Source organism: Rhinopithecus roxellana, chromosome 3 (genome assembly GCF_007565055.1).
Source record: "Rhinopithecus roxellana isolate Shanxi Qingling chromosome 3, ASM756505v1, whole genome shotgun sequence".
Taxonomy (NCBI): Eukaryota; Metazoa; Chordata; class Mammalia; order Primates; family Cercopithecidae; genus Rhinopithecus; species Rhinopithecus roxellana.
This window is the reverse complement of record NC_044551.1, coordinates 156,521,156-156,548,097: the sequence shown is the minus strand read 5'-3', so window position 1 is coordinate 156,548,097 and position 26,942 is coordinate 156,521,156. Positions and strand designations below refer to the sequence as shown.

At 51.7% G+C, this 26,942-nt stretch overlaps 1 protein-coding gene across 1 annotated transcript in view; it reads left to right on the top strand.

Annotated features, from left to right (window-relative positions):
* NRG2 (neuregulin 2) overlaps positions 1-26,942 on the top strand; it is a 267,820-nt gene that overhangs the window by 223,413 nt on the left and 17,465 nt on the right. The window contains exons 3-6 of the mRNA XM_030927679.1: positions 3,432-3,603; positions 10,256-10,374; positions 19,372-19,492; positions 25,628-25,704. Of these exons, the coding sequence (XP_030783539.1) occupies positions 3,432-3,603; positions 10,256-10,374; positions 19,372-19,492; positions 25,628-25,704 (489 nt within the window). The remainder of the gene's footprint in view (positions 1-3,431; positions 3,604-10,255; positions 10,375-19,371; positions 19,493-25,627; positions 25,705-26,942) is intronic.

The window sequence follows — 26,942 nt, the reverse complement described above, 5'->3', positions numbered from 1 at the left end:
CCAGAGCAGATGCAGGAGGGAGGGAGGTGGGTAAGGGAAGGAAGATAAGGCAAGATTTCAGTCACACTTAGAATAATGAAGTTCCAAAAAGTCCAACAGATTGATAGATTGATGCACATAGAATCTCTGGGTGCCACAAAAAAAAAAAAAAGAAAAGAAAGAAAAGAAACGAAAAAGAAGAAGAAAAACCAGCAATATGAAAAAGCAGGTAACTGAGGGGAAAAAACTTTGTAGCAAAAGATTAATAGCCTTAATATTTATAAAAAGCTCTTACAAGTCACTAGGATGAGTACTCAATAGAAAAACAGACTGCATGCATGAACAGGCAATTCAAAAAGAAGAAATACAATGGGCCAATACACTTATGAAAAATGTTCAGCCTCATCAGTAATCAAATAAATGCAAATTAAAACAACAAAGAGACGTTATCTTTTGCCTAGCTAATTGGCAAAGATTAAAGACATGATAATACCTCGTGTTGGTGAGGGTGTGGAAAAAACAGGCACTGTCATTCAGTGGGGGGAGCACAAATTGGTGCAACCTTTCCAAAGGGCAATTTGGCAATATACAAAGCTGAAGAAGATTGCGTACCCTCTGACGCAGCAATTCCACTTTTAGGAAGATCGCCTTAGGAAATAATTGTGAATAATAATAATAATAGCTAACCTTTGTTAAATGCTCTCTATGTGCCAGGCTCTACATGCATTGTCTCATATAATCCTCACAAGTCATCATCCCAAGAGGTAAGAGCTATTATTTATCTCCTGTATTTTACAGCTGAGGAAGTTGAGGCGCAAATGAATGAAGTTAATTCTTGAGGACACAAATCTAACAAGTAGCAAAGTCTGGACTGAAAGCCAGACAGCCTTAGTCTAGAGCCATCCTCCCCCATACAGCAGTATACATGGGGTGTGTGCAAAGATAAAGCTGCAAGGATGTTCTTTTGGGGTTGTTTGTAATGGGAAGGTGGAGGGGGACATGCTAAATGTTCCACACAGGAATCAGTTACATAAGTTATGATACACCCATACAGGAACATTATGCAACCATGAAAAATGATGCTGTAAGAAAAACTGAGTGTGTGAATACTCGGGGCAGGGGCAGGATATGTATATGCATAAAAGATTTCTGAAAGGAGGTCAAAGGAACCGATAAGAATGATTATCTCCTAGAAAGACAACTGTGTGGTTGTGGCCAGAAGTTAGAGAGAGACTTGTTTGTTTGTTTTTTTTTTGAGATGGAGTCTCGCTCTGTCACCCAGGCTGGAGCGCAGTGGCCGGATCTCAGCTCACTGCAACCTCCGCCTCCCGGGTTTACGCCATTCTCCTGCCTCAGCCTCCCGAGTAGCTGGGACTACAGGCGCCTGCCACCTTGCCCGGCTAGTTTTTTGTATTTTTTAGTAGAGATGGGGTTTCACCGTGTTAGCCAGGATGGTCTCGATCTCCTGACCTCATGATCCGCCCGTCTTGGCCTCCCAAAGTGCTGGGATTACAGGCTTGAGCCTGTGCCCAGCCGAGACTTGTTTTTTAAGCCATATACCCCTTTTCACTTCTTGAATTTTGAATCATGTTAATATCTGTCAAAATATATGTGTGTGTGTGTGTATATATATATTTTGTCAATGGAATCGTTGTCAAAATGTATATATACGCACAAATAAATACACATATAAGTTATAGAATTTATTCCACATAACTTTTATTTCCTTGAAATGCTACTAAGAGTTCCAAGAAAAATGGTTTCAAGGCCCTCACTTAGAGAACGATACTGAAGTTGATAGATACTTCTTTAACTATGCTTAACCCACATGCTCTCCAAACCCATTTTCCCATGGAACCCTCTTCTCAAGTAATATCTGTTTTCATCTCTCCAGATACTCCTGCTTATAGAATTCACTTTGGGAAATGCTATTATTAATATTTAACACCCAGGCAAAAGGGTTACGTTGTTTCATTAAAGGAAAGAATACATAGAGCCTGGCACATAGAGAGCATTTCACAAAGGTTAGCCATTATTGTTATTATTGTCCACAAATGGCATTGATTCCATTTTGTTTAAAAATGGGGGAGGTGTTATTTGTGAGTATGGAGACAAGGGATGGTTTTGTTTTCTTCTTTTTTCAACCTTCCGTATTTTTTACTTTTCTAAAATGAACAAAATTATTTTACGAGAATCATTGCATAAGCCTACGTCATACATTTTTAAAGGCTTCCTTTCTGTGCTTCCTCTGTGCCCTGCGCCCCTCTCATCTACTCCTGCATATATGCAGCAGCTCAGGGTGAAGTTCAATGAGGGGACCCTGTTCTAGCCAGGCCCTCTTGCCTGCCTTTCTCCAGAGCCAGCTCTGGCCCATTGTCAGCGCTCTGAGCTGCCAGGGAAAGGACCAGTGGCTGAGACAGAGCCAGTCAGTTCCCAGACAACTCCCTGGCTCCAACAGACCCTCCCTTCTGCTACTGGAAGGCTTTTAACCATCTCACAGAGAGAGATGAGACCACAAAATCAGACACCATCCTGCTACCAACCTAACACGTGGCAAATCTTGATACCTGAGCTTTGGTCCCAGCTCTGTGGCTGCCTGGCTATGTGGCTTCAGGCAAGTTTCTTCACCTCTCTGAGTCTCATCTGCACCATCAATGTCAGTATGACACTGCCTTACAGAGCTCAGGGACCAAACGAGAACCTGCATGAAGGCTTTGTGTATCCTTTAAGAGACTATCCCACTGGAAATTGTTAGACACCTCAGCACGAGCACTGGCTTGGCCTCACCTTCCTAAGAACAGGGTACTTTCTCTTTTGGGGTGTGTGTGTGTGTGTGTGTGTGTGTGTGTGTTTTGTTTTGTTTCTTGGTGGTGGGGGGAGGAGCAAGGAAGTGAAGCATGGGAGACTGGAGCATGTGGAGATAGAATGGCATTTAAGAAAAATGGGGACAGCCTCTCAGCCTGGCATTTGCAGCTTTGCATCCGTGATTGGGCCTCAGCCCACCAGTACAGCCCCATGGCTTGTTACCCATGATTTTAGATCTTGAGCACCAATGTCAAGGAGATCTGGGTTTGAATCCCAGTTCCATCATCTGCCCTTAGGGAAGTGACTTCACCATTCTGAGCCTCCGTTTCCCCATCTGTAAGTGGGTTTAACCATTGCTGTGAACTCATGGGGTTATCGTGAAGGTTTCATAAGCTAATGTCAAGCTTCATACCATTCAAGGCATGAAGGAAACTCTCCATTAGTTATAACTACGTTGATGTCATGACAGACTCACTGTAAATGCTTATTGAATTGAACTAGGAAATGACACCAGGAAGGGTGGCTCTCAGGATCACCCCTCCCTTCCCCAGTTCCAGCCCAAAAACAGTGGCCCTTACTGTCTACTACTCATGCTTGGCACTGCCCCTGCCACCACCATGCTCATCTACCTGCCTTGTACCCCACAGCCACCCGGCCCAAGTTGAAGAAGATGAAGAGCCAGACGGGACAGGTGGGTGAGAAGCAATCGCTGAAGTGTGAGGCAGCAGCCGGTAATCCCCAACCTTCCTACCGTTGGTTCAAGGACGGCAAGGAGCTCAACCGCAGCCGAGACATTCGCATCAAATATGGCAACGGCAGGTAAGCAATATCCAGCCTGTCCTCTGTCCAACCGGCTGCCTTCCCTCCTCTCAAGAAGGAGGAGCCTGAACTGGGCAGAGGCCAGGGCTGTGCCCCCAGATTCGCCCATGGAACCAGTCCCAGCCCCTCTCTTTACTCTCCTTCCTTGCCACTCCCAGCCTTCTTCCTACAGCTCGGGGACCCTCTGGTCATGGTGGCCCAGGGTCTTGCAGACCACAGACAAGAATTAAGCCTTTAACTTCTCTGGATAGTTGAAGGCAATTTGACTGTCACAGTCAGCTTGATCAGTGGAAGACCCTGCTCACCCCTAAAACTTCTTGAAAGACCTGCTGCAGCATCTGAAAGCCCCATCATTTGGCAATCATTGGTGAAAGACCCTGATTCCAGAATGCCTCTGGGAGGTCACACATGATGGGCTGGTTTCTCAGCTTGCAAGCTGTCACTTGTCAGAGAGCTAGGTAAGGGGAAAGGGAGCAGCACTTTGATTGGTGCTGGAGAACTCTGTTCCTCAGAGGGTTTCCCTCTAAAACATGAGAATTGTGTTTAATCTTGAATCATTGCTCCAGGGAAGTGAATTAGAGAAGTTCCCTGAGTCTCCAGGCTATGGGAGATGGCCTGTCTTTCATCTTGGGTGGGTCAGGCAGGGGGCTTCTGGCACCAGAGAAGCCGGTAGTCCAAGGCAACCCACCACTCTCTCTTGCCTCTCAAGGAGAAGCAAGGGGGAAAACCCCTGCCTGCCAGCTAAACAGGCATTCTACTTGATGTCTGCTCTGTTGGCTCTGGGGACCTAGTGGCCTTCCCTCTCTGACCGAGGAGCTCCCAAACCTTTTCTGCCCTCTCTTCCAGGCAGCTTACAACCACTCTCTTCCTGGCTGTCATTTTCCTCCTCACCACCCCACCACACACACAAAATGCAAATTAGGATGGTTTTAGAGCACACCAGCCTGCCCACAACAAAAAGTGGTAGAGGGCCTGGGCTTGGCTGGCTGCTTGGGTTTGCCGTGTGGGGCTGGATGTCCATGCCCCGCCTCTGGCCCTCAGACTCTGGAACCTATAAAAGAGGATGAAGGAGTCAGGGGACTGGGAGTTACTTCCAATTCTCTGATTCTCCTTCCAAGAATGGGGAGCAGAAGTAGAACTGATCATTCTAGAAAATGATGCTGGCAGAAAACAGAATGTAATTAAGGAAGGGTTTGGCTTAGATCAAAGGTTTGTGGCTAAAAGAATGCCGCTTCCTAAGGAACTCACCATGGCCAGTGGCGAGTGGGGGGTTCTATATGTCCCTAGTCTACAGCATTGTCAAGAAGCTCTGGCTGCCTACCCAGCCCACCCTCTGAGACCACCCTGCCCCTTCTCACTGCACTTCCAAGGCTGGCTCCAAGCTGAAGAGAATGGGCAGGCTTCTTGGAGCTGGGGCAGTTGGGTCCTGTCTCCTTCCTATCCTTTCTTTCTAGAAGATGGCTTCTCCCCTCCTTCACTGCAGTGACGAAAGTCAAGAGAGTCCCCATTCCCTCCTCATGACTCCCAAACATGTCTACAGCCTGCCTATCATCATCCCACCCTACCTGGTGTCACATACTCATACTCCCTCTCCCTCCCACACATTCCCACACTCATACACACACACACACCCGCAGAGCCCTGGTACCACCAAGTCACTCCTTTCTCTGGTAATTTCAACTTTCTCTCCCCACGCGTGACTTTTTTTCTCAAATGCTGTCCCTCCATGCTGCTGCTCCCCTGGTCCTCCAGCGGTTGCCCCATCTCACTTCCACCCTCCACCACCATATGAAGTCACTGAGGGAGCTAGCCTCATGCCCACTGACTGCACACTGTCATCCTCCACTCACTCTTTGCCCTGCTGGAATCTGCCTTTCACTTACATCCCAACCTCTCGATGGCTGTGGCCCTGGAGAAACCGCAGTTATCTCTGCACTCCCTGGCTCAGGCCTCCAGGCCTCTCAATGGCCTCAGCATGGGAACACCTGCTCCCCAGGCCCTGTGATGCTCCTTCTGGTCCTGCTGTGAGTCTGGACACTGTCTCTTAGTTGCCATCAATGCTGGAACTTTCCTGAACTTTGGGCCTCACTCTTTTCTTTTTTTTTTTTTTTTTTTTGAGACAGAGTCTTGCTCTGTCACCCAGGCTGGAGTGCAGTGGCCAGATCTCAGTTCACTGCAAGCTCCGCCTCCCGGGTTTACGCCATTCTCCTGCCTCAGCCTCCCGAGTAGCTGGGACTACAGGCGCCCGCCACCTCGCCCGGCTAGTTTTTTGTATTTTTTAGTAGAGATGGGGTTTCACCGTGTTAGCCAGGATGGTCTCGATCTCCTGACCTCGTGATCCGCCCGTCTCAGCCTCCCAAAGTGCTGGGATTACAGGCTTGAGCCACCGCGCCTGACCGGGCCTCACTCTTTTCTTTCTTCCCTTTCCAACTGTGGGTGACTTCACCTTCTCCTGTTGCTTTAAGAATCTGAGACCCCAAGTCTCCATCTCCAGACATGATGGCTTTTTCACCTGAGCTCCAGACCCATACTGCCAGAGAGACACTAGATACCACGTCTGAGATGCCTCACAGACATTTCTGATTCTGAATGCCCAGTCTGGCCTCTCCCCCACCTGCTGTAGTCCTTTCTCTCCCTCCCGTGTTCCCCTCTCACTTGTGGCTCAACCAGACTCCCAGCTTCTCAACCCCTGGCCTCTTGTTGTCTGCCCAGGGAGTCGTGCCTCTTTCCCTGCCTGCACATTTCCCGTCTAGTCTCCCTCCTCTGTCCCACTCTTGGCCACTCCCCACCTTTTCTGGACCACAGGCCCTCTGAGAATTCATTTCTGAATCTAACATATCTGCATTGAGTATCAACTGTGTGCCAGGCACTCTGCTAGAGGCTCAGGATATGTCAGTGAACAAAACAGACATGGTCCTTACCTTCGTGAATCTCTAGTCTAGCTTCTACTATAGAATCTGGCAGAAGCCTCGACTTTTCTTCAGGAAAAAAAAATGTGACTTATGTACCCAGTTTGTTTGTAATTCTAGAGGTCCACAGAGTCACTGACCCCTGTGAGTGCCTGACGGGCAATGATCTTTCTAACAGGAACATCTATTCAATCATCCATTCAAGACAGAGCTTGAGAGCCTACTGCGTGCCAGGTACAGCCTTGGGGCTCTTCCGACTCCTCTTCCTGGCCTACAAGTCACTGCCCTGTAGTTTCCTGACACTGCTATACTCTCGGCCGCTGGTCTTTCCTTTCATGGCACTGGACTTGGGCCCAGGCTGTTCCCTATGCTGGCAGCTCTCCTCCCCTTGCTTGTCCCTGGCAAGGCTCTCCAAGGCCCAGCTTAACTGTCATCTCTCTGGGACAGCTTCCTAAGCCCTCTAGGCAGCTCTCATTGTCTCCTCCCATGGTGTCTTAGACATGGCTTCATTGCTTTGTGGAGGCATCTGTCTCTCCTTCCAGCATGAGAGAGCCTCAAAGCCTGGATCCCTATACCCAGACACCAGCTTCTCCCCTATTGGGCCTGGCAGAGAGCTCTACACTGAGGACTAAACTGATGTGAATCTTGCAGGACTAGCCCTCCTCTCCTGGGTGTAGATTCCCACTGGGACTGGGCAGGAGACCCTTTGGATGGTTCTAACCTTCTGAACCAGTTACTGTCCTGGTTAAGCCTCTGTTTCGTCTGAAGAATCCAGAAACAGAGCCTGGTCTTCTCCTCTTGGGTATTATGGACCCCTAAGAGTCTAAAGTGTGCCCCCTGCCCCTACCTTTCAGGGCCCTGCCCCATTTGCTGCATCTGGAAACCTCCCTGTTCTCCCTGTCCTGTCCCTGGGCTCTCAGCAGTGACTTGGAGTGGTGGAAGAGTGGGCCATGATAGAGAACTTCTGACTCCCTGCAACCAATGTGCCCTCGGAGTGACTTAGAGAGAACAGCCACCTGCACACACTACCCATCCAACACTACACACCTCACCTAGTAGAGGGGCCAAGGGCAGCAGCAGGAGTCTGCTTTCTGGCAAAATGTTCTCTGTCCTGTCTGCCCAGACAACAGCTGACTCCCCTGCCTCCTGGCACTCTCCCTGCCCAGGCCGCACTCTGTCTGGGCATCTCTGTTGACCTGTAGAGACCCCTCCTCAGTGGGTGCTGTCTCTGTGCCCACTGCCCTGAAACGTCTCACCCAAGCCTTCCTGTGCCAGGAGCAAACTGCCCCCCCAAGCCCTGGGCACAGGGCCTTCCCTGCAGAATCGCATGTTCCCTTGTTTATGAGGGGCAGGCTGGAACAGGCCCCTTGAGCAGGCAGGGGGCGGGGGTAGGCACTGTGGAGGACACAGCTGCCCAGATCCCGTCCCTGCCAGCTGGGGAGGTGGGGGGGGCGTGGTCACCATCTCAGGGCAAACCTGGGTCAGCGCATGATGGGGCACCAGGAGCAGAACACAGCACCTGGCCTGCCAGGGAGACAGGAGAGTCCTGAATCTTCAGGCTTCCACCTGGAGCTGGGAGTGAGGAAGGAGAAGGTGGTGACTCTAGTTCCTGCAGGGGCTGAGAAACCCTCAGAGCCCTGCCCCTCAGCGTAGACCCAGAACCCCATGTGCATCTCTGGGGCCGGCTTCCATGAAACCATGAGACAGCTGCTAACCTAGGACACCTGCAGCAAGCCTCAGGGTCATTATCTTTGTCCCCTGCCTCTTTCTTGTTCCTCAGAGGGAAGGGGCACTCCCAGAGCCCTGTGCCTCCCTTCTTCAGGTCTCACATGCCTGCAAGTGGGGAATCCTTCCTTAGCGTCCTGCTACATATGATGCTGTAGAAGGGAAGCGCCTTTGAATTCCAGGGTGGGTGACAAGGAGAGTCCCCTGTGCATCAACACCCCCACCCCCGTACCCTCAGGCGATCCCCCTTCCCTGCTAATCTGGTGGGTGCACAGGGAAGTGAGAGAAGCCATACCCTGGCGGAAGCTGGAGTTTGTGGCATCTAATTTGGCTGGATCAGGGAAAGAGATGCTGTCTTAGTCAGAGGGGCCTCCAGGGCTCTCTTTAATGAAGGGAACAAACTATAATTGACAAAAGAGGGTTGTGGCCCGGCACCAGGCCAAGGAGACAGAGACCAGCTTGAGGCAGGAAGGATATGGAATAGTTAAGCAGCTGTCACCACAGCATCAGCAAGGACATCACCACAGCAGTAGGGTCTATAGAAAAGACAACCTTGTAGCACCCTTGTTTGGAGGATCTGGGGGTAAGGATGCCTGGGAAGAGGCCCCCCATCAGAGGTGGAAACAGCCCAGGTAGGGACTGTGAGCCAGTTTGCATCTCCTTGACCCTGGCCCAGCCTCTCTGCTTGCCTCCCATTGGCCTCCTTACCCCATCAGCTCCATAGCTCAGTTTTACATACCCTAGACTCAGGGCAATGATGGCTCTACTGCCCTCCCTCGTGTTCCCCCACCTCTCCAACCCACTACACATAGCCTGGAAACCTGGCTTTTTAATTCAGCACTAAAAAGAGGAGGCAATCATACCATCTACAGAAATTACCATGTTACTTCTTGCTTCCTCCTAGGGGCCAGGCTGGGGTCCCAGGCTTTATCCAGAGCTCGTGCTGGACCTTGGAGGCAGAGGAAGGGGTGAGGGCTGTGAACAGACCCTTGCAGAGCCTAAGCACCCTGGGGTAGGTGCAGGGAAACTCTGAGAAGGAAGGAGAGGTTTGACTGGGGCTTCAGAAAGAAGAGGAGGACCAGAGCCAGGTGCCCTGGAGTCACAGCACTGGGGGGATCCGCCCAGGCCTGGCCAAACAGTTCTCAGCATGCAGGGACTAGGTTCAAAGCTTCAGGGCTAGCCCCAGCTTTGGGTTCTGAGATAGCCCATGTCCTCATGAACTGCAGCTCCTGGCATACCTCTGCCTTTGCCTTACCAAGTGCCCTCGGGCAAGTCAGGAAGTCCCTCTAGGACTCAGTTCTCCCTTCTGTAAGAAGAGAACACCCAGGTTGGCCCTGAGGATCAAGTCCAGGATCTTTTTGTTCCCCAAGGTGTACAAGCCCCTGGCACACAGAAAGTGCTCAGTAAACATTTGTTGAATGAATGAATGAATGAATGAATGAATGAATGAATGAAACAAAAACCCCTTGGAGAAGCCACAGAGTGCCCCTTAGTGGCAGGGCTGATTTTGAGAACAAGGGAGAGCCCCAGGTTTTGACGAGGAGTCTGGGCACCATCGCCATGGGAATCTGTCAGGACAGCCGCCCTCCCAGGTATCTGGGAACAGGCCTTGCATACCCAGAATGACAGGTTGCCACTTCCCAGGAGAGGCAGAGGCAGCTGGGAATGAGGGAGGTGGCCATGTGACTTCCTATAGGGCCTGGCTTTACTCCCCCAGAAGAATGTTACAACAGTGGTCCAGCCCTAGAAAAGCGGATGTGAGGGATCATAGATTTAGGACCTGTGAGCAGCCACTAGTCCTGCCCTGTGTTGTCCTAAGGGCCCAGGGCTCCCTGCAGCTGCAGGGACTCCATGCCCCACCTGGACTCCAGAAATCGCTGGGCGGAGGGAATCTCCTTCCCATCTAAGCTGCAGGGCCACTGTGGCTCTGTGGAGAGAGACGACCGCTGGGTGACCGCTGGGGAGCCACAGCCGGCCCTGGCTCATGCCTCTCTCCCTCTTATCCCCTCCCTAACCAGAAAGAACTCACGACTACAGTTCAACAAGGTGAAGGTGGAGGACGCTGGGGAGTATGTCTGCGAGGCAGAGAACATCCTGGGGAAGGACACCGTCCGGGGCCGGCTTTACGTCAACAGCGGTAGGTGGGCCCCGATAGAGGGAAGGGTCCTAGAGGGGTTTGGCAGGGCAGGCCAGTGGCCCCCCGGCCCTTGGGGCCTGCATGTGATCCATCTCGCACTCAACTCCCTTCCCTCCTGCTGCTGCCATATCAAGCCCTAGATCTCAGCCGATTCAGAGAAATGCAGTCGAAGCATAAATGTTTAGCTTTGTTATCTGGGCCTGGAAGAGCCGCCAGCTCTCATTTTAAATACCCTGAAAACTAAATATTTTGAAATCAAGAGGTGGGGGTGGGGGGAAGGATATTTTTAGAAGGCAATTATAGGAGGCTGGGCTGCCAGGAGCGGGGCTGCAGGGAGAGGCAGGCCCAGGGCATGTGCAGGCTGACTGCCTATTGCCTGTTGCTTTGCTGGGCACCTGAGCGCAGGCAGCCATCTCCAAAGGGCCATGGGTGGGCAGCTTGGATGCCTGGGGCCCCTAGTGGCAGCCTCTGTTCAGGGACAGCAAACTCCTCCCCCACAGGCCATCCCCACTCCTTGAAGTCTTGCAAGGTCAGGACCTCATGGCACCTCTTACCTTCTCGTCTCTACAGTGGCAGACCCAGCCTCAGGGTAGAAGCTGCCTTCCTGCTGCACTGCCCTCTCAGGCCCTGGTTCTTTCCCTTGACTGGGGAAATTGCCTCTCCTCTCTGGCAAAACTGCCTGTCCTCAGGCAGTGCCCTCTCCACTCTAGCCTGAGTACCTTAAATCCCACAGATCACTCTCCTGCTCCCAACACACACAGACTGAGTGTGCTATGTGGTTACCTATTTATTGGGGTTCACTTCGACTCCTGCTCATCACAGAATCTAATCCTGTATCTGTCATTACCTACCTCTATTTCCACCAGACAGTCTTCCAATATGTCCTAAACCCAGAATAGTCTAAAAGATGACTTGGAACACTCTCTGCCCTATGACCCCCAGACAAAAACCTAGTTCAGACCCTGTCTGTCCTGTCCTGGTGAGGGACACCCTATCTCCCAGGCCCTTGTGCTCCTTGGTCTCCCTCGCCACTGTGTCTAATAAGTCTGAGTCTCCATGGCCTTGCCATTCTTCTTTCTGGATCTTTCTCATGCCTGCCTCTTCTGCTCTAACTACACCTCAAGGGTAACCCCGGCTTGGGTTTCATCCCTAGTCACCTGAACCAGAGCAGCAGCCTCCTAAGGTGCTTTTATCCTGTCATGTTCCCCACCCCATAGAACCACAGAATAGGGACTTTGTTCTCACCACCCTGGCCTAAAAGATCTTTCCAACCTAACTTCCATCAGTCCCCTGTCCATTCCATTCTTACTCTTGCTCCTGTGCCATCCTGACTCATAGGATGGGTCAAGACAGTTTCTCTCACTATGTGTTGGCCTCATTCTTTCCTACTGTAAAATGGGCCTCTCTCATGTTTGAGGAGTGGGGTGGGAAGAGGAGGCCATGGCCTCATCTCTTCCTCCTTGACCATCCCAACCCACTGCAGCGTCTCTCCCAGCTAGGGCTCCACTCCTGGGCCACTCCTTGGCCAACCATGCTCTGATGGCATCTCTTGAATTCTAGCCTTTGATTAGCCTTCAACTCTCATGCTATTGCTGAACTTTCTCTGTGGGCATGGCCACCCCAGTGAATCTGTGAGCCTCAGGAGTGGGGAGAACAGGGAGGATGCTTTCTCCTGGAAGTTACAATCATAGCCAGTATTTATTGAGCCAAACTTCACGTTATCCCATGAACCCATACTCAAAGTCAGGATATATTTTATAAATAATGAGAAGCTCAGAGAGATTAAATATTTCACCTGAAGTCAAACACCTAGTTAATGATAGAGCTGTATAATGTAAAAGTAGTTGGCAAACACTTAGTCTCTGAGCTGTGTGGGGCTATGTCTAGTCTGTCTACCACCCTAGCCTCAGGGTCTAGCACAGCACCTGGCTCACAGTGGATGCCTGGTAAATATTATATAAGAGAACTTATAACCTGCTCCAAGGTCTTTACTGCCTCCTCTATGGCCCAGCCTTGGCATGATAGCAGGGAGGGTGTCTGAGCTCCTACTTCTCTCATCCTATCCCAAGTTTGGGAAAGTGGGCTGTATGTGGGGTCTAGCACCTGCCACCTCTGCTATAGTGGTCAGACATTCTCAGATCCACTTTGGATCTGGGGCCTTCCTGTTTTATTAATCAAGACTTTCTTAACTGGAACTAACTTAAACCTATCTTAAGGGATTTATTTATTGGCTTATAAAACTGGTAAGTTCGGAAGTGGAACTGGCCCCAGGTGTGACAGAATCTAAGAACTCAGAGGAAGGGTCCAAGAACTCATAGGATGGCTCAAGACAGTTTCTCTCACTATGTGCTGACCTCATTCTTTCCTTCTGTAAAATGGGCCTCTCTCACGTTTGGGGAGTGGGGTGGGAAGAGGAGCCCATGGCCTCAGACAGCTCCAGATCTACCCCATCCCAGCCCACCACCTGGAGAAAAGAGATAGCTTTGTCTCTGTGTCCATAAGTACAGTCACAAGGATGGATTCTGATTGACCCTGCCAGGTCATGTGGCCCACTTGACCAGTCACTGTGCTTGGAGGGTGGGGCCATCCTTGCCTGGCCTGTCTGTGTGTGCACAGGGGCTACTGAGAGACAGAGCACTGTGAGTGATGGCCTGGCCAGAACTCCATGGAAAAACACTTCCCTAGAGGGGTGCTGTTAGCAGAGGAAGCAGGAGTGGCTGCCATGCAGAAAACCACAGGAGTGCCCTCTCTCTTGCACAGGGCTTGGGGCCTGTGGCCAGAGGTGGTAAGACCCCTCAGATAAGCCGAAGTCCCGTCCCACACATGGAGTCCTGTCAGCCCTCAGCAGGCTGTGCTCTGATCAGTTTAGGAACCAGACAGTGGAGCCTTTGGGCTGGGCACTGAGGGCATATCTGGAATCTAGCTTCCCACAGCCTTCTTGCCTCTTGACTCTCCAGGGGAGCGGCAGGGCAGAGCAGGGGAAAGAGTTTGGAGATTTGGCCTCGTCCAAGCTCTATGTCATGCAACCCTGAGTAAGTCACTTCACCCCACCAGTCTTCGGTTTTCCCATTATGGGGCTGAACTGGATGATCTTTAAGCCCCTTCCCTCCAAAATCCTGGGATTCTGAGTTTCATGCTAAGGCTGACCTCCTGTGCACCTAACCAGTACACACACACACACACACACACCACACCACTTCTGCTGCCATGTGCAGTCCATGGCAGGCAAGAGCCTACCCTTGATGTGGACAGCTGAACAGGGCCACTGCTGGGGACCAGGAGGCCCCTGCTGGGGTATGTTTTCCCAGGCAGAGATGCCCAGGCTCCTTGTTTATCCATGGAGCCCATGAGACCTGCAGCAACCACACCCTGTGGTCTGCCCCCTCTGACTCATCCCAGGGTGGGTTGGTTTGGCCCGCCCAGGCCGAAGGGAAACCAGGGCTACAGGGATGGGGCAGCCAGAAGAGGGCACGGGGAGGCCATCAGGGAACAGCAGGCTGCTTGGTGGGCATCGCTTTGGCTCTTTGGTGGCTACTACTCTGTTCGAGTGGAGCCCAGGGCTCCTTCCACAAATCAGATTAGGCCTTCCTTATAGTCAGAGCTCTGCCAGCTCACAAAGAGACTCCCGCCTTCCTGAACTGGCGGGCAGGAGGAGTCGGCAGGAAGTTTGTGGTGCTAACACAATAGCTTGGTCCAACCCACTTCTGAGTTAGAGAAACAGATGTCTCATCCCAGGTGAAAGGGAGCTTGGGAATGTCCTGAGGTGACTGTACCAGCCCCTGATGTCAAGCTTTGCCCCAGAGGACAGGCAGGTTTGACATGGGGTGTCATAGGACCATGGAAGCCCTGGAGAGGTCTCTGGGCCAGTCTCTTACCTGGAGTCTTGAAAAGGCTGGCTGTTTAAAAACACACACAGACACAGATGCACACTCATGTCAGTCATGCATTCAGCAAGCGCTTATTCAACAAGATCTTGCTCAGAGCTCTGGGGAGTCACAGTCTTGGCCCCCAAGAAAGTCCCTCAAATGGCAGGAAACTAAAACCTGAACTCTAAAAGGTCTGCCTTTTCTAACAAACTGAGAGGAAGGTAGGCAATTTATCAAAGGGAAAGGGGCCTCGATAGATAAAGAGGCACTCAGCCCGAGTCTTGAAGGACAAGCAGAAGTTTTCTCCATGAGCAGCGGTGAAAAGCAGCTGCAGTTGTGGGCAGCAGGGGACGCATCTCCACAGCAGTGGCTCCCACCCCGCCGCTGTCACTCTTCAGGGGCCCTGATAAAGTCACACCAAGACACTAACGGTTCATCAAAGCTTCCTGGGCTTACCCCTCCGGGGTGCTTTTTTAAATTAATTTTTTGAGATATAATTTATATATCATAAAATTCACCTTTTAAAGTATACAATTCAGTGGTTTTTAGTATATTCACAAAGTTATATTACCGTCACCACTAATTTCAGGACATTTTTGTCACCCCAAAAAAAAACCCCATGCCCTTTAGCAGCCACTCTCATTTCTCCCTCTCTCCAGCCCTGGCAACCACTAATGCTGGACATTTCATATAAATAGAATCATACAATATGTGGCCTTTTGTGACTGTCTTCTTATACTTAACATAATGTTTTCAAGGTTCACCATGTCGTAGCATGGATCAGTACTCCATTTCTTTTTATGGCTAAATACTATTTCACTGTATAGACATACCACATTTTATTTATCCAGTCATAAGCTTGGATTCTTGGGTCATTTGGATTGTTTCCACACTTTGGCTGTTATGAATAATGCTGCTGTGGACATCTGGGCACAAGTTTTTGTGTGAGCATAGGTTTTCAATCTCTTGGGGAATACACCTAGGAGTGGAAATTCTGGAGCACATGATGAGCACATTTAATTTGTTAAGGAACTCCCAGACTGTTTTCCAAAGCAGCTGCACTATTTTACATTCCCACTAGCAATGCATATGGGTTCCAATTTCTCCACCTCCTCACCACCACATGTTATTATCCGTCTTTTTGATTCTTGCCATCCTAGTGAAAGTGGTATCTCAGAGTGTGTGCGTGTGTGTGTGTTTTATAGAGATGGGGTCTTGCTACATTGCCCAGGCTGGTCTTGAACTCCTGGTCTCAAGTGATCTTCCCGCCTTGTCTCCCAAAAGTGCTAGGATTACAGGGGTGATGCAGCCATGGGCTTGGCCTCATTGTGGCTTTGATTTTCATTCCTCTAAGGACCTTTCTGGAATATTTGCATTTAATAGGAGACAGTCCTTTAATCTACCAAAAAGATATCATTATCAGTCAAGGATACCAGACTAATCCCTGCAATGGTAGCACAGGGCACTTTTTTCCCCCCAAAGAATAAGATGTTTATTTTCTCATTCATTCATTCAGTAAATATTTGTTAAGCACCTGTTATGTGCCAGGCACCATGCTGGACATTGGGGTTCAGGGTAAACATGTCAGACATGGCTCCTGCGCAAATGGAGCTTACATTCTAGTGAAGGAACTAAGCATTAGACAGCAAACACTTGGCTGGGCATGGTGGCACAAGCCTGTAATTCCAGCATTTTGTGAGGCTGAGGCAGGTGGATGATGAGGTCAGGAGATCGAGACCATCCTGGCCAACATTGTGAAACCCCATCTCTACTAAAAAATACAAAAATTAGCTGGGCATGGTGGCATGTGCCTGTAATCCCAGCTACTTGGGAGGCTGGGGCAGGAGAATTGCTTGAACCCGGGAGGCAGAGGTTGCAGTGAGCTGAGATTGTACCATTGTACTCCAGCCTGGGCGACAGAGCAAGATTCTGTCTTGGGGGAGAGAAAAGTAAACAGTTGCACACCTAGTCATGTAATTATGTTAGAATAACTATAAACAAAAGTATATGAAGCTAAGAGAGGGAATAAGGGAGGAACCTGACCAGCTTAAGAAGTCAGGTGAGGCCTCCCTGAGACACTTGTATTTTGAACATCCTGGGCAGGAGAGTAGTTGGCTTATTAGAGGAACAGAGCTATGACTAGTGTAGTCTGAAACATACTGAAGGAGAAAGATGGGAGATGAAGTGGGAGAGGTGGTGAAGCCCAAATAAGACCTGGGAAGAAGTTGGGGGCTTTATTCTGGGTGCAAATGGAAGCCACGGGAGAGCTTTGATAATAGAAAAGATTGACACAATTTACGTATTTTAAAGACCACTGTGGCTGTTGCAAAGTAAAGGAGATGAAGGCAAGAGTGAAGGCAGAAAGACCGGAGAGGAAGCTATTGTGGTCATCAAAGAAAGAGACAACGGTGGCCTGGACTAGGGGAGGAGGTAGCGAGACATGGATGGAGTCTCTTGAGGAAGTGGAAATGGCAACCCTTGGCGATAGATGGCTATAGGGGAATACAGGAGGATGAAGTCAAAGATGCCCTCTAGCTCTTTGGTTTGTGCCATTTGGTCACTGAGATAGGGAAGACTGGGGAAGAAGGTGGATAGGGCAGATGGTGCAAAGCCCAGTTTTGGACTTGTTGAGTTTGGGGTGCTGTGAGCCATCCCCGTAGAGGTGTAAAGGGAGAGTCCATGTCATCTTCACTTCTCCAAACACGGGCGACCATAGTGAGAGATACGGATACACTGACAAGGGGGGTGTAACCACGTTGCCTCAGGAGCCCACGCGTGCTAGAACAGTGTAACTACGCCACAGCATGAGCGCAGCTCTTCCATGTGGAAATCTCCATGGAGTGTGGCTTCGCCACTGGCAGAGTTGGGCTGCAGTGTATTGGGAAGGCCCTGCCGTTACAGAGGAGTGGCCTTTCTGAGGTGGAAACACCCACGGTCACTCTTTCCCCACACCCTCTGTGACTGGCTCCCCAACTGTCTTCCCTTTTTACCTTCCCGGGGCCCCAGCCTCGTCCCCACGGCAACATGATGCTGGCAGCCCAGGCTCAATGCACCCGGCTGGGGAGGCCCCATCTTTCCTCAGGAGTTGTCCTTGTCCCCTCAAGGCCCCAATGAGCACAGACATATATGTGTGAGACGCCCAAGTGTGCAACCGTGGCCCCGGCCACCCCAGTATCCTCCCTGCTGTCCACTGCTCACTCGGCTGGGGTGAAACAATGGGCACAGCAATGGGCAGTCTGTGCCACCTACAACTGCAGAGGGCGCCAGGCAGGGCCTGGCAGATCCAGACTGAGATTTCTCTGGCTTAGCCAAGGCCCACAGGAGGGCCCAGGCCTGCAGTCCTCACAGTGCTTGCGTTCGTCTGCTTATGTCAAGCCTGGGTGCTGATGGGGAGGATGTACAGCCAAGGGCTAGGAGCCCTGAGGCTCTGTTGCAACACACACTGCACTCTGGCCAGACATTCGCTGCCTTCTCTCTCTTCACTCCTCTTGTGCCATGTAAATGAAGAGCAGGACAACCTCGAGGCTTCTCCCAGCAAGGAGATTTTACAACTGGCAGGCGTGGTCACCTCGGCTGTTTCTCTTCTCTGTCCCTTTCTTAGTTCCCTGGGTCTCACTGACCCAGAAGTGGGGCAAAGATCAGCAGGAGGTCTCCAGTTCCAGCCAGCATGTGGGTTCCAGCTGGGTCTGGGGTTGAGCCGAGGAGGGAGACCTCAGCAGGGGTGGGGCTCCGGGATGCCAGCTCAGCAGCAGGCATGATGTGGAGGGGACGGTAAAGCCGGCCCTGCCCGCTGGATTTTATCAGCGTGCTCCTCAGACATATACAGAGGCAGAGCTGTGTATACACTCCTGGCCCCCCGCGCTCCATCCGTCTCCCCACATGTCTAAACACTGAGGGCGCCGAGTGCCTGCCCTCCTCTTCCTCCTCTCACTTTCACCTCCATTACTGAGGGGAGTGAGAGAGACCCAGTATGCCTGAGGAGACAGGGCCAGCTGGGTTAGCTTGGGCCATCTCATTCAGGAGGCCACTGCTGGGCTGGGTGACAGCGAGAGGCCCTCAGAGGCCCTGGGAGCTGAGGGGAGCAGGACCTGCTTCTGGCTGTCCAGTCTGGATTGGACAGGGCATTATCTAAAACTGATGTTTGGGGCAAGTATGTTCACTTGAAGCCAGCTTTCTGGATGCCATTCCCTGATGAGGAGCAGAGTTCAGTGATGTTCATTTCTCAAATGAGTCCAGTCCATCGGACGTGCAGTCTGCGCTAGCAGCCTTAAGGCCCAGCCTTGCTCTCCCCCAGTTTCGCATCCCAGCTGCCTGCTTCCCTTTCCCCAGCCCTGTCTCCTCCCCAACAACTTGAAACCCATGATTTATGGCTGGGGCTGTCCGAGACCTGGAGGCTCCCTCTAGGGGCAACAGCTGATGAGGTCGGGGAGGAGGGGGCTGTCTGGGGTGGGGAGACATGGAGAAGACCCCAGATGCTTATGGAGATGGGGCATAGTAGCCTTTGAAGCATTTCTGGGAGGTTTGGAGCTAGCCTAGCCCTTGGAGAAGGGGAAGAGAGTAGAAGCTAGGGTTCCTCCTACCTCCAACATCTCTCCAGATCTTAGAAAATGACCGTGTCCTGAAGGTGCCGTCCCCTGAAGGCCCAGCTCCCTTCCAGCCACTTCCTGGTCCACCATGAGAGCCCAAGCCATGCAGGCGGGTGTAGGTGTCTCTTCCCCGCACTGCCTCCTACGTTTGTGCACCACATGAGACATCAGCATCTCAACCACTTGCAGGGGAGCCCCCGGAAAGCCAGGCAGGGAAGGGGAGAGGTGGGCCCTTATTCAGCAGAGGAAGCAGTTCCTGCTCTCATCTCACCTTGCTCCCCCCACAAAAGAATGAAAATCTTCCTGGCCTTTGGAAGTTTGCCTAGAGCTTGGGTGCAAGGTTGCACTGGGCATACGGGCAGAGCTCATGGTGGCCTCTCCTTTGCCTTATTGGTAACTAGAAAGGACCACCAGACTTCCCCTCCCTGGTCATTCCTGCAGCCTCTGGTCATCTTCCAGTTTTGAGATGGGGCATGAAGGAGATGATTCCTAGGACCTAGAGATGGTCTCAGTGGGTCACTGGTACATGTCTCTCATACCCTCAGTGAGCACCACCCTCTCATCCTGGTCGGGGCACGCCCGGAAGTGCAACGAGACAGCCAAGTCCTATTGCGTCAATGGAGGTGTCTGCTACTACATTGAGGGCATCAACCAGCTCTCCTGCAAGTAAGTGACCAGTAGGGGTGGGCTTGGGGGCAAGAGCAGGGTAGGAGATGCTGGGTCAGAAGTGGAGGGCTCTAGTAAAAGAGGGTTCCAAGCCACTGACAAGGGGTCCCCAAGGGGTGTAGACAGGAAGCTTTGCCCTACTTCCTAGCCCTTTCCTGGAGTATAAGGAGATATAAGCTCTAAGGGGCACAGGGGCTTGTGCAGTCCCCATTTCCCAGGCCCCTACCCACCCCATCTCCTGATGTTTACCCTTTCACCAACACCCTTTAGGGAGATGGGGATGCTAGTCTATGCCCTAGGCACTGCGCACTGGGTTTTTCTCTCTCTCTCTGTCTCTCTCTCTGTATCTCTCTCTCTTTCTCTCTCTCTGCCTCCCTCAGTCCCTCTTTCTCCCCATCTTTTCCTCCCCATCTCTCAGCAACTCTCCAAACTTTGTTCTTAATGAACGTTTCCCAGGCTGCATCTTCCCCAGTAGCGAGGAGCCTGGTGGGGCCAGGCAGAGCACAGGTTCCAGAGCCCTTTGCTCCTGTAGTCTTGAGGGTAGAAGAGGGGTCTGCCCAAAACCTAGTACTGACCTCAGGATCTGGCTGCCCTTCTGCCCTACAGGACCCCATTGTACAAAGATGCCCTGGGTGCTGCCTGTGCCCCTTCAGCCCCTAGCCCCCACTCCATGGGATGTGGGGATACCAGCAAGGACACCACTCTAGGTATGATCCAATGGGGGAGGTCAGGGTGGAGGAGAGGCTCAGGCTGGGGCCTCTCAGCCTCCCCAGGGGCCAGAGCCTGCTCACCAACCAGGCAGGGTGGCCCCAGCAGGAACTTCAAGGAGCTCAGAACCACCCACTCCCCATAGCAAACAGGGCAGGTGGGAGAGAGGCTGTCAGGGGGGGCTTGTTCAGGCCCAGCCAGATCTTTTGGGCAGCCGGGCCTACAGTGGCCCCGGACAGATTCTCTGGTGAGTGTGTGAGGAGGGGAGGGGAGTTTGGTGAGGGCAGCACAGACTCTGGACAGATCTAGAGGAGGAGTGGGAGGGGGGCCTAGTTAATAACTTCAGTGTTTCAAAGCAGCCCAAGACTAGAGCCCTGGAAAGGTGCTAAAACTGCCCCATTCCCATGGCATCTGGGCAAAGGCCACCAAAACTTTGATGGGGATTCAAAGAGAGATGTTTGACCTTCCGCCAGGCAAGGTCAGATTCAGCACTTCTCAGCTCCCACGCCTCTGATCTCCCGCTCCAGATCCACAGCCCCCTTCCTGGACACACCCTTGCCCAGGAATGTGAGCCTGGTCTGAGGAGGCCAGGACTTTTCAAGACCCCTCCACCTAACAACATGGTAATGAGGGGCCGCGCCTCCTTTATGCTCACCTCAGTGCTGGGTGACCCGGCCCGCACTGCCAGGCAGAACCATGGCTCTTGCCCCAGCTGGCCTCCTCAGCTGACTTCCTCCCTGGCCCTACCCTGCCCCTGCTGCCACCTCCTTCCCACCCTCCCCAAATCTTAGGGGGAGAGTCCCAATAGCAACAGGCCCACTAGGGAAGTTCTCAATGCAGACTCAGCCCCTCATCCTTCCCTGCCTCCTGCCCCTAGGAGGCTGCCATGTTAGTATGACAGACCCTAAGGAACATTCTAGCTGTGAAAGTTGATCAGAGTTCTTTGGAACAGATCTACAAGAAATTCATCAGGGTCCTGGAATACCTCACAGGGATGACCCAGCCCTGCATCCCCCTTTCCTTGTCTCCCGCATCCTCCTCCTCCCTGTGACATATACACTAGGTAGGTCTCTTCTCTTCCCTAGCCCCTTGGACCCCGAACCTTGAAGGGATCCAGCACTGTCACTGAAGTCAGCCCTCGTCCAGGCAGGGAAGGTTCTGGCCCCTCAGGACAGGTGCCAGGGCTGAGGAGGACCATGGGGGCCAGGGCTCCAGTGCTAGAGTTCGGTGTGGGCAAGGGAATGGTGAGATATATGGGCTCCAGGAGGGCCCTGCCAGCAAGGTTGCACCCCTAGGACCTCTGAGTCCTGCCCAGCTAAATCTGAGAGGAGTAGAGGAAGGAGCCTGAGCCATTGTGAAGATGGTGCCCTGTTCCCCTCCCCACCAGGGAAGGGAAGCTGCACTGCTTAGAACTTGGTACCCAGAGCCACCACTTCCCCATCTCAGCCTCCCCTGGTTCCAGTCAAGGTTCCTGGAACCAACTTGCCTGACTCTCTTTGTTAGCCCTCGGGGGAGAGGGCATCCCTAGTGGAGATGCGGTCAGAACGGCAGGTCCTCATAGCTGTGCTGGAGAAGGGCAGGGGGGTGGGGGGCAGGGCAGAGCCCAGAGGCCATTCTGGGGGTGGACGAGCTGCGGGGGAAGGGGGGCAGGCCTCTTGGGGTTCCTGATGACACCTGAATGGAATAAAAAGGAAAGAATTTAGGAAATGGAACTCACGTCTTACCATTTGTGCTGTTTGTTTACTTTTTATTTTGATTTTTTTGCATTTCCGCTTGGCTTGGATAATGAAACTACACTGGTCAGTTTCATTCCAGTTTCTATAAAAATCAGTTTTCCTTCCTGGTTTTCTTACACTTGTTGTTGTGTATTGGTTCAGAGCCCTGCAGGGAGTGTTGGAAAGCAGGCACACTCCGTCCCTCCTGTTTTTCTGGAATTCAGTGCCAAAAGAAACAGTGTCACTGATACTGAATTTTGTTTTAAAAAAAGACAACGTAGGGGGATTTGAAAATGGGAGTCCAAATCAAGGTGACTGTCCCCTGTCTGGGCCAGACAGGGGCCTCTGTAGTCCCTCTTGCTGCTTTCTCCTCTTCTCTCCGTGTGTTTGTAGAGCACGGTTGGTGCGTGACTCTTGGGGACTGGTTCAGGGGATGATGACAGAACAAGACTCTTTCCAGCCCTGTGCACATACCAGTGGCATGCCTCCCCTTCCCATCAGCTCATCCTCCTCATCCCTCTGCCCCTACCCCACCCATGTCCAGGTGATTCCCCATCCCACCCCCATCTGCCTGCTCATCCTCGCCACATCTTCACCCCTCTCATGAATTCACAGGCCCTTCACTCCCTCCAGTGCCCGGGGCACACTGCCATCCTTCATCCACCCCCTCCCCCGGGTGAGGGCAGCACACATGGCATTATCCCCAGGCTACCAAAAGGTGAAACTGAGGCCCGGGAGGTGGGGTGGGAAAAGGGGAAGGCAGAGGTCCTGACTTCTCTGTCACCCCAGATGCAGCCCATGGGCTCTCCTCTCTGCCCCTCTCTCACCCTGCTCTTCTCCAGCCCTGGGGACAGACCTTCCCAGAGTTATAGCCGATGACCTGGTGGGAAAGGCTGGGAAGGCTGTTACCCGCTGCTCCTTCTAATCTGTCCTCTGTGCCCCCTGAAAATCAGAGGGTCAATCCCAGTTTCAGTGGGAACCACCAACCACCACCCAACCCCCAGTGCTGAGTTCAGACTCCTATCCTGGTTGATAGGCTAATGTACCCCATACTCTCTTACCCTGGTATTAGGTGCAGGTTAGAGAGGCTGTAGGCCCAGCTCGCCCCCAAAGCCTTCTCTAGGGAAGCCCCAGCCTCCTGAATGTGACTCATCCTCAGCAAACAGGACTAAGGAGAAAAATAGGAGTGTCCTGACGGAGCTAGCGCCCCAAAAAACAGCAGTAGCTGTCAGCCTTCCACCACCCCTCACTGTGCCCCTCCCCAGTGCCTTTTGCTTTGTTCAGCCAGTGGGGAGCACATTTTCTCAAGGAAGGAAGGTTAGGACCATAATGTTGTGCAACTCAGCAGCCATGAAAGATGTAAGGATGTAGTCAGCATAGTCCAGGCTGGGTGTGAGATAAGGGCCACAGGGCTGTATGGAGTTATCGTTGGTCTCCAAGGGTCTTAGGACAGCAGCCCTGCTTGTCAGCAATGGAAATAAATTTCCCCTTGCCCCTCCTGCCCCTGTACTCCCCCACTCTCTCTCTATCTCTCTCTCTCTCACACACAAACACACACACACACACACACACACACACACACGCAGTTTCCCTGCCTCCAAGAGCTGGGCTGATCTCAGACACTGGACACAGACACATCTATCTCTTTCTTGTTCCTTTGTGGAACCCAAGAGTCGTTTTGGCAACTTCCTAGGTCTTCGTCCTCCACTCCCAAAGGCACTTACATTTGAAAATCACTTCTACCCCTCTAGTCCCCATCACAAGTGGACATCAGTTTCCAAGAGCTGAGCCTGGCTGGAGCTTGTTGGGAAGCCTTAGCCACTATCTCCATTTTCCTGATCTGGGATGAATAGGGACAAGGGCCAGGGATCAGAGAAGGATGTGTTGACAAGGGAGCTGATGGCAGTCTCCTCCTCCAAGCCACCCTGTTCAACAAGATGAGCATGCACCGTCTCCCCACCCGTGCCACTTTCCTGACACACTTCCCAGCCCTCCACCACCCCCTGATTAGCCAGGCATAGCTGCACACACACTCCTACCACTACAGGACACACCTCGTGTCTCCCCTGGGGGAGATGCCATCAAGGCCCAAAGAAACTCTAGCCCTCTGCTCACCCACCACTCCCATTCCCCACTCCTCCAGATTTGAGGTCACAGGATGTTCATGAGTATCTGTCACAACCAATAGCTACCACTCACTGTAAGCCTAATTGGCTTCCTGACGGTTGCTATATACTGCAATGCCAAGAAGTAGAGTACACTTGCCTCTTGAGGAAGTTTACATTGATTAATTTTGAACGGTAGCCTATTATTGAGGGGGACACTGGTGATGAACTTAGCTACTTTCCTAAGGAAGAAGATGCAGAGGCAATATAGACCCATGTCTGAGTAGGGATGTGGGGAAGGGGTCTAGCCCTCCCTGTAAGCTTCTCCTTAGGTATCTAGCCTTGCTGGGGTTCAGAAGAGAGTACAGGGGTGGGAATGTCCTCCAGAAATCTGCAAGACTTCTGCAAGAAATCTGAGATTCGCTTGAGGAGAGGGGTGGCAGCCAGAAAGCAGAAGAACGTATACCTTGGGGGTAGGGACAAGGTCAGGGAGATTGAGTGGGTGTTGCTTTAGAGCTGTAAGCAAGGCAAGATCGGAGAATGAGATCCAGGGCAGGGCCAGGCAGTGATGGAGAAACAGGTCATGGGAAAATGGAAGAGTTTCGCAGGCTGGCTGCCGCTAGGACCTTGAGATGGACCAGGCTTCCAGGGTCCCCCAGTGAGCCTGCTCCAATCCGTTTTGTGGTCCTTGCCACCTGAGGCCAGATTCCCTGCACCTGGTATCAGGAAGGCCCACTTTGGGATGCTGATAATTCCAACTCCTCCCCAACTTCCCATTTCCCTATTAAGCTCTCCCCGTGTACATTGCACTGGGGCAGCCTTCTCCAAACCAAACAGGGGTTCCTCAAAAAACAATATCCATGGTGAAATAAATTTGAAACACAAATAAATTTGAGAACTTACATGGAAAGTTCAGCTGTTTCCTCCTATGAAACTTTCATAGTCTTTCATAGGTGAAGGCACACTGCAACTCTACAGGGCACCCTGAGAATGTATTTCCTACATTGATTTGGCCACAGAACTCTCTTTGAAAGAACAGATAAAATATCCCCTAGGTCACCTTTGTCATAGACATACACAGCAGTCTGGGAACAGCATTCCCAAGTTATTTGAGTTTTCTGGGGGCTGTTTCTTGGAGGAGAAAACCTGCCCACGGCCCAGGAGAGAATCCTTCAGTCGGTCCTGGGAGGAGTAGCTCCCAAGAACTTGGTGTTCCTTAAGGCTCCCAGATCCCTGCCAGCTGACTGACTGCCTGGCACCAAGAGGCCACAGTTCTTGCTTCATGGGGCACCAGGCAGGTAAGAAGGAAAGTCTCAATGACCAGTAGGACAACTTCCCATCTTCCCTCACCCCACTTACCTAAATCATCCTCCCCCCCGACCCACCCCACCTTCCCCACCACCCATGGAGCCACATCTATTAGACAGATTTTTGAGGAGATTTCAGAGCCCTCCACCCAGCCCTGACTCCAGTCCCTTCAGCTACAAGTATGACCCCAAGTGCCTGACTTGGTTTTTCTCATTCATCACTGTGCACTTTGATTTCTAACCTTAGCCTCGCGGATGATGCCAGTTTGTTCTGTGATTTTTCCCCTTTTCCTTCTCCAGATGTCCAAATGGATTCTTCGGACAGAGATGTTTGGAGAAACTGCCTTTGCGATTGTACATGCCAGATCCTAAGCAAAGTATGTTTGAAGATACAAACACAAGTCCCTGCTCCTTAGAAAGCTTCCGGGTGCAGTCCCCCCAATGTAGGGCATAGGGCCAGGGGTGTTGGTTGTTTTGATCTTTGGCTGTTTTGTTTTGTTTCTCTTTTCTTTTTTGTATTTTGGTTTGTTAGTTCTTTTTGTTTTGTTTTGTTTTGCTTTGTTTTCATTTTTGGCCTAATCCTTGGGTTTAAAGTTCAGGGCTGCAGGTAAGGGGCAGAGTGGCAAGGCAATACAAATGGTAACGGTGGCAAGGAGCCCAGCTGGCATTGGCAGGAGCCCGTGCCGGGGTGTCGCGATGCCTGTGTCTTGCTATCCTGGCTCTCTCTTTCTGGTTTTCTTTCTTTTGGTAGGTGTCCTGTGGGATACACCGGGGACAGGTGTCAGCAGTTCGCAATGGTCAACTTCTCCAGTATGTCTCTTTCTTCTATTTCTTCTCTTCCCGGGTGACTGACAGTCTCCCCCTGGGGAGGGATGGGACCTTGCTTAGCAAGACTACAGGGAGATGCAGAGGGTGTCCTGCGCTCCTTAGAGGAGACAGAAACGCCCCCTGGCACCCCCACCTCCACATGTGGACTGTACCTCCTGGGCACAGTAATGCCAAGTTCTCTCTGAAGCAGCCAGGGCCACACCCAGGCCTCCTCCCGACTTCTGGGGTCAGGCAGCCTGGCCAGAATGGGAGGAAGCATTTGCAGAACCCTCCCCTGCCTCTGAAGGCTGCCTGAGGGTACCGATGGGGCTGGCAGTGAGTGTGTGCGTGTGTATGCCTATGTGTTTGAGAGAGAAAAAAAGTTCTCAGAAAGCCCATTTTCCAGTCTGCCCAGAGTTTGTTTGTTTGTTTGTTTGTTTTGAGGGTTTGGAAATGGGGTAGAGGAAAGGAAGAGGAATTAAGGGAGAGCAGGATCCAGGGCAATGGTTTCCGTGAATACCAAAGATATTTATGTGGCTACAGGATGGTGGGAGAGGGGGCAGGGGTTCGTGCTGGAGATGCTAAAAAGTTAAGGAAATGAGGAATTGAGGGGTAACTGGTGACTCCAGCACCTCTGTGGTCTGAATCTTCCCATCTAGGATTTTATTCCCTTCCTTTCTTCAACTTCTGAGGTTGGAGCTTTCTCTTTTGCCAAGAAAAAAAAAAGAAAAGAAAAGAAAAGGAAGGAAGAAAGAAAAGTGAGCCCGGAGGCCCAAGGGACCCAGCCATAATTATGGAGTGTTTTTTT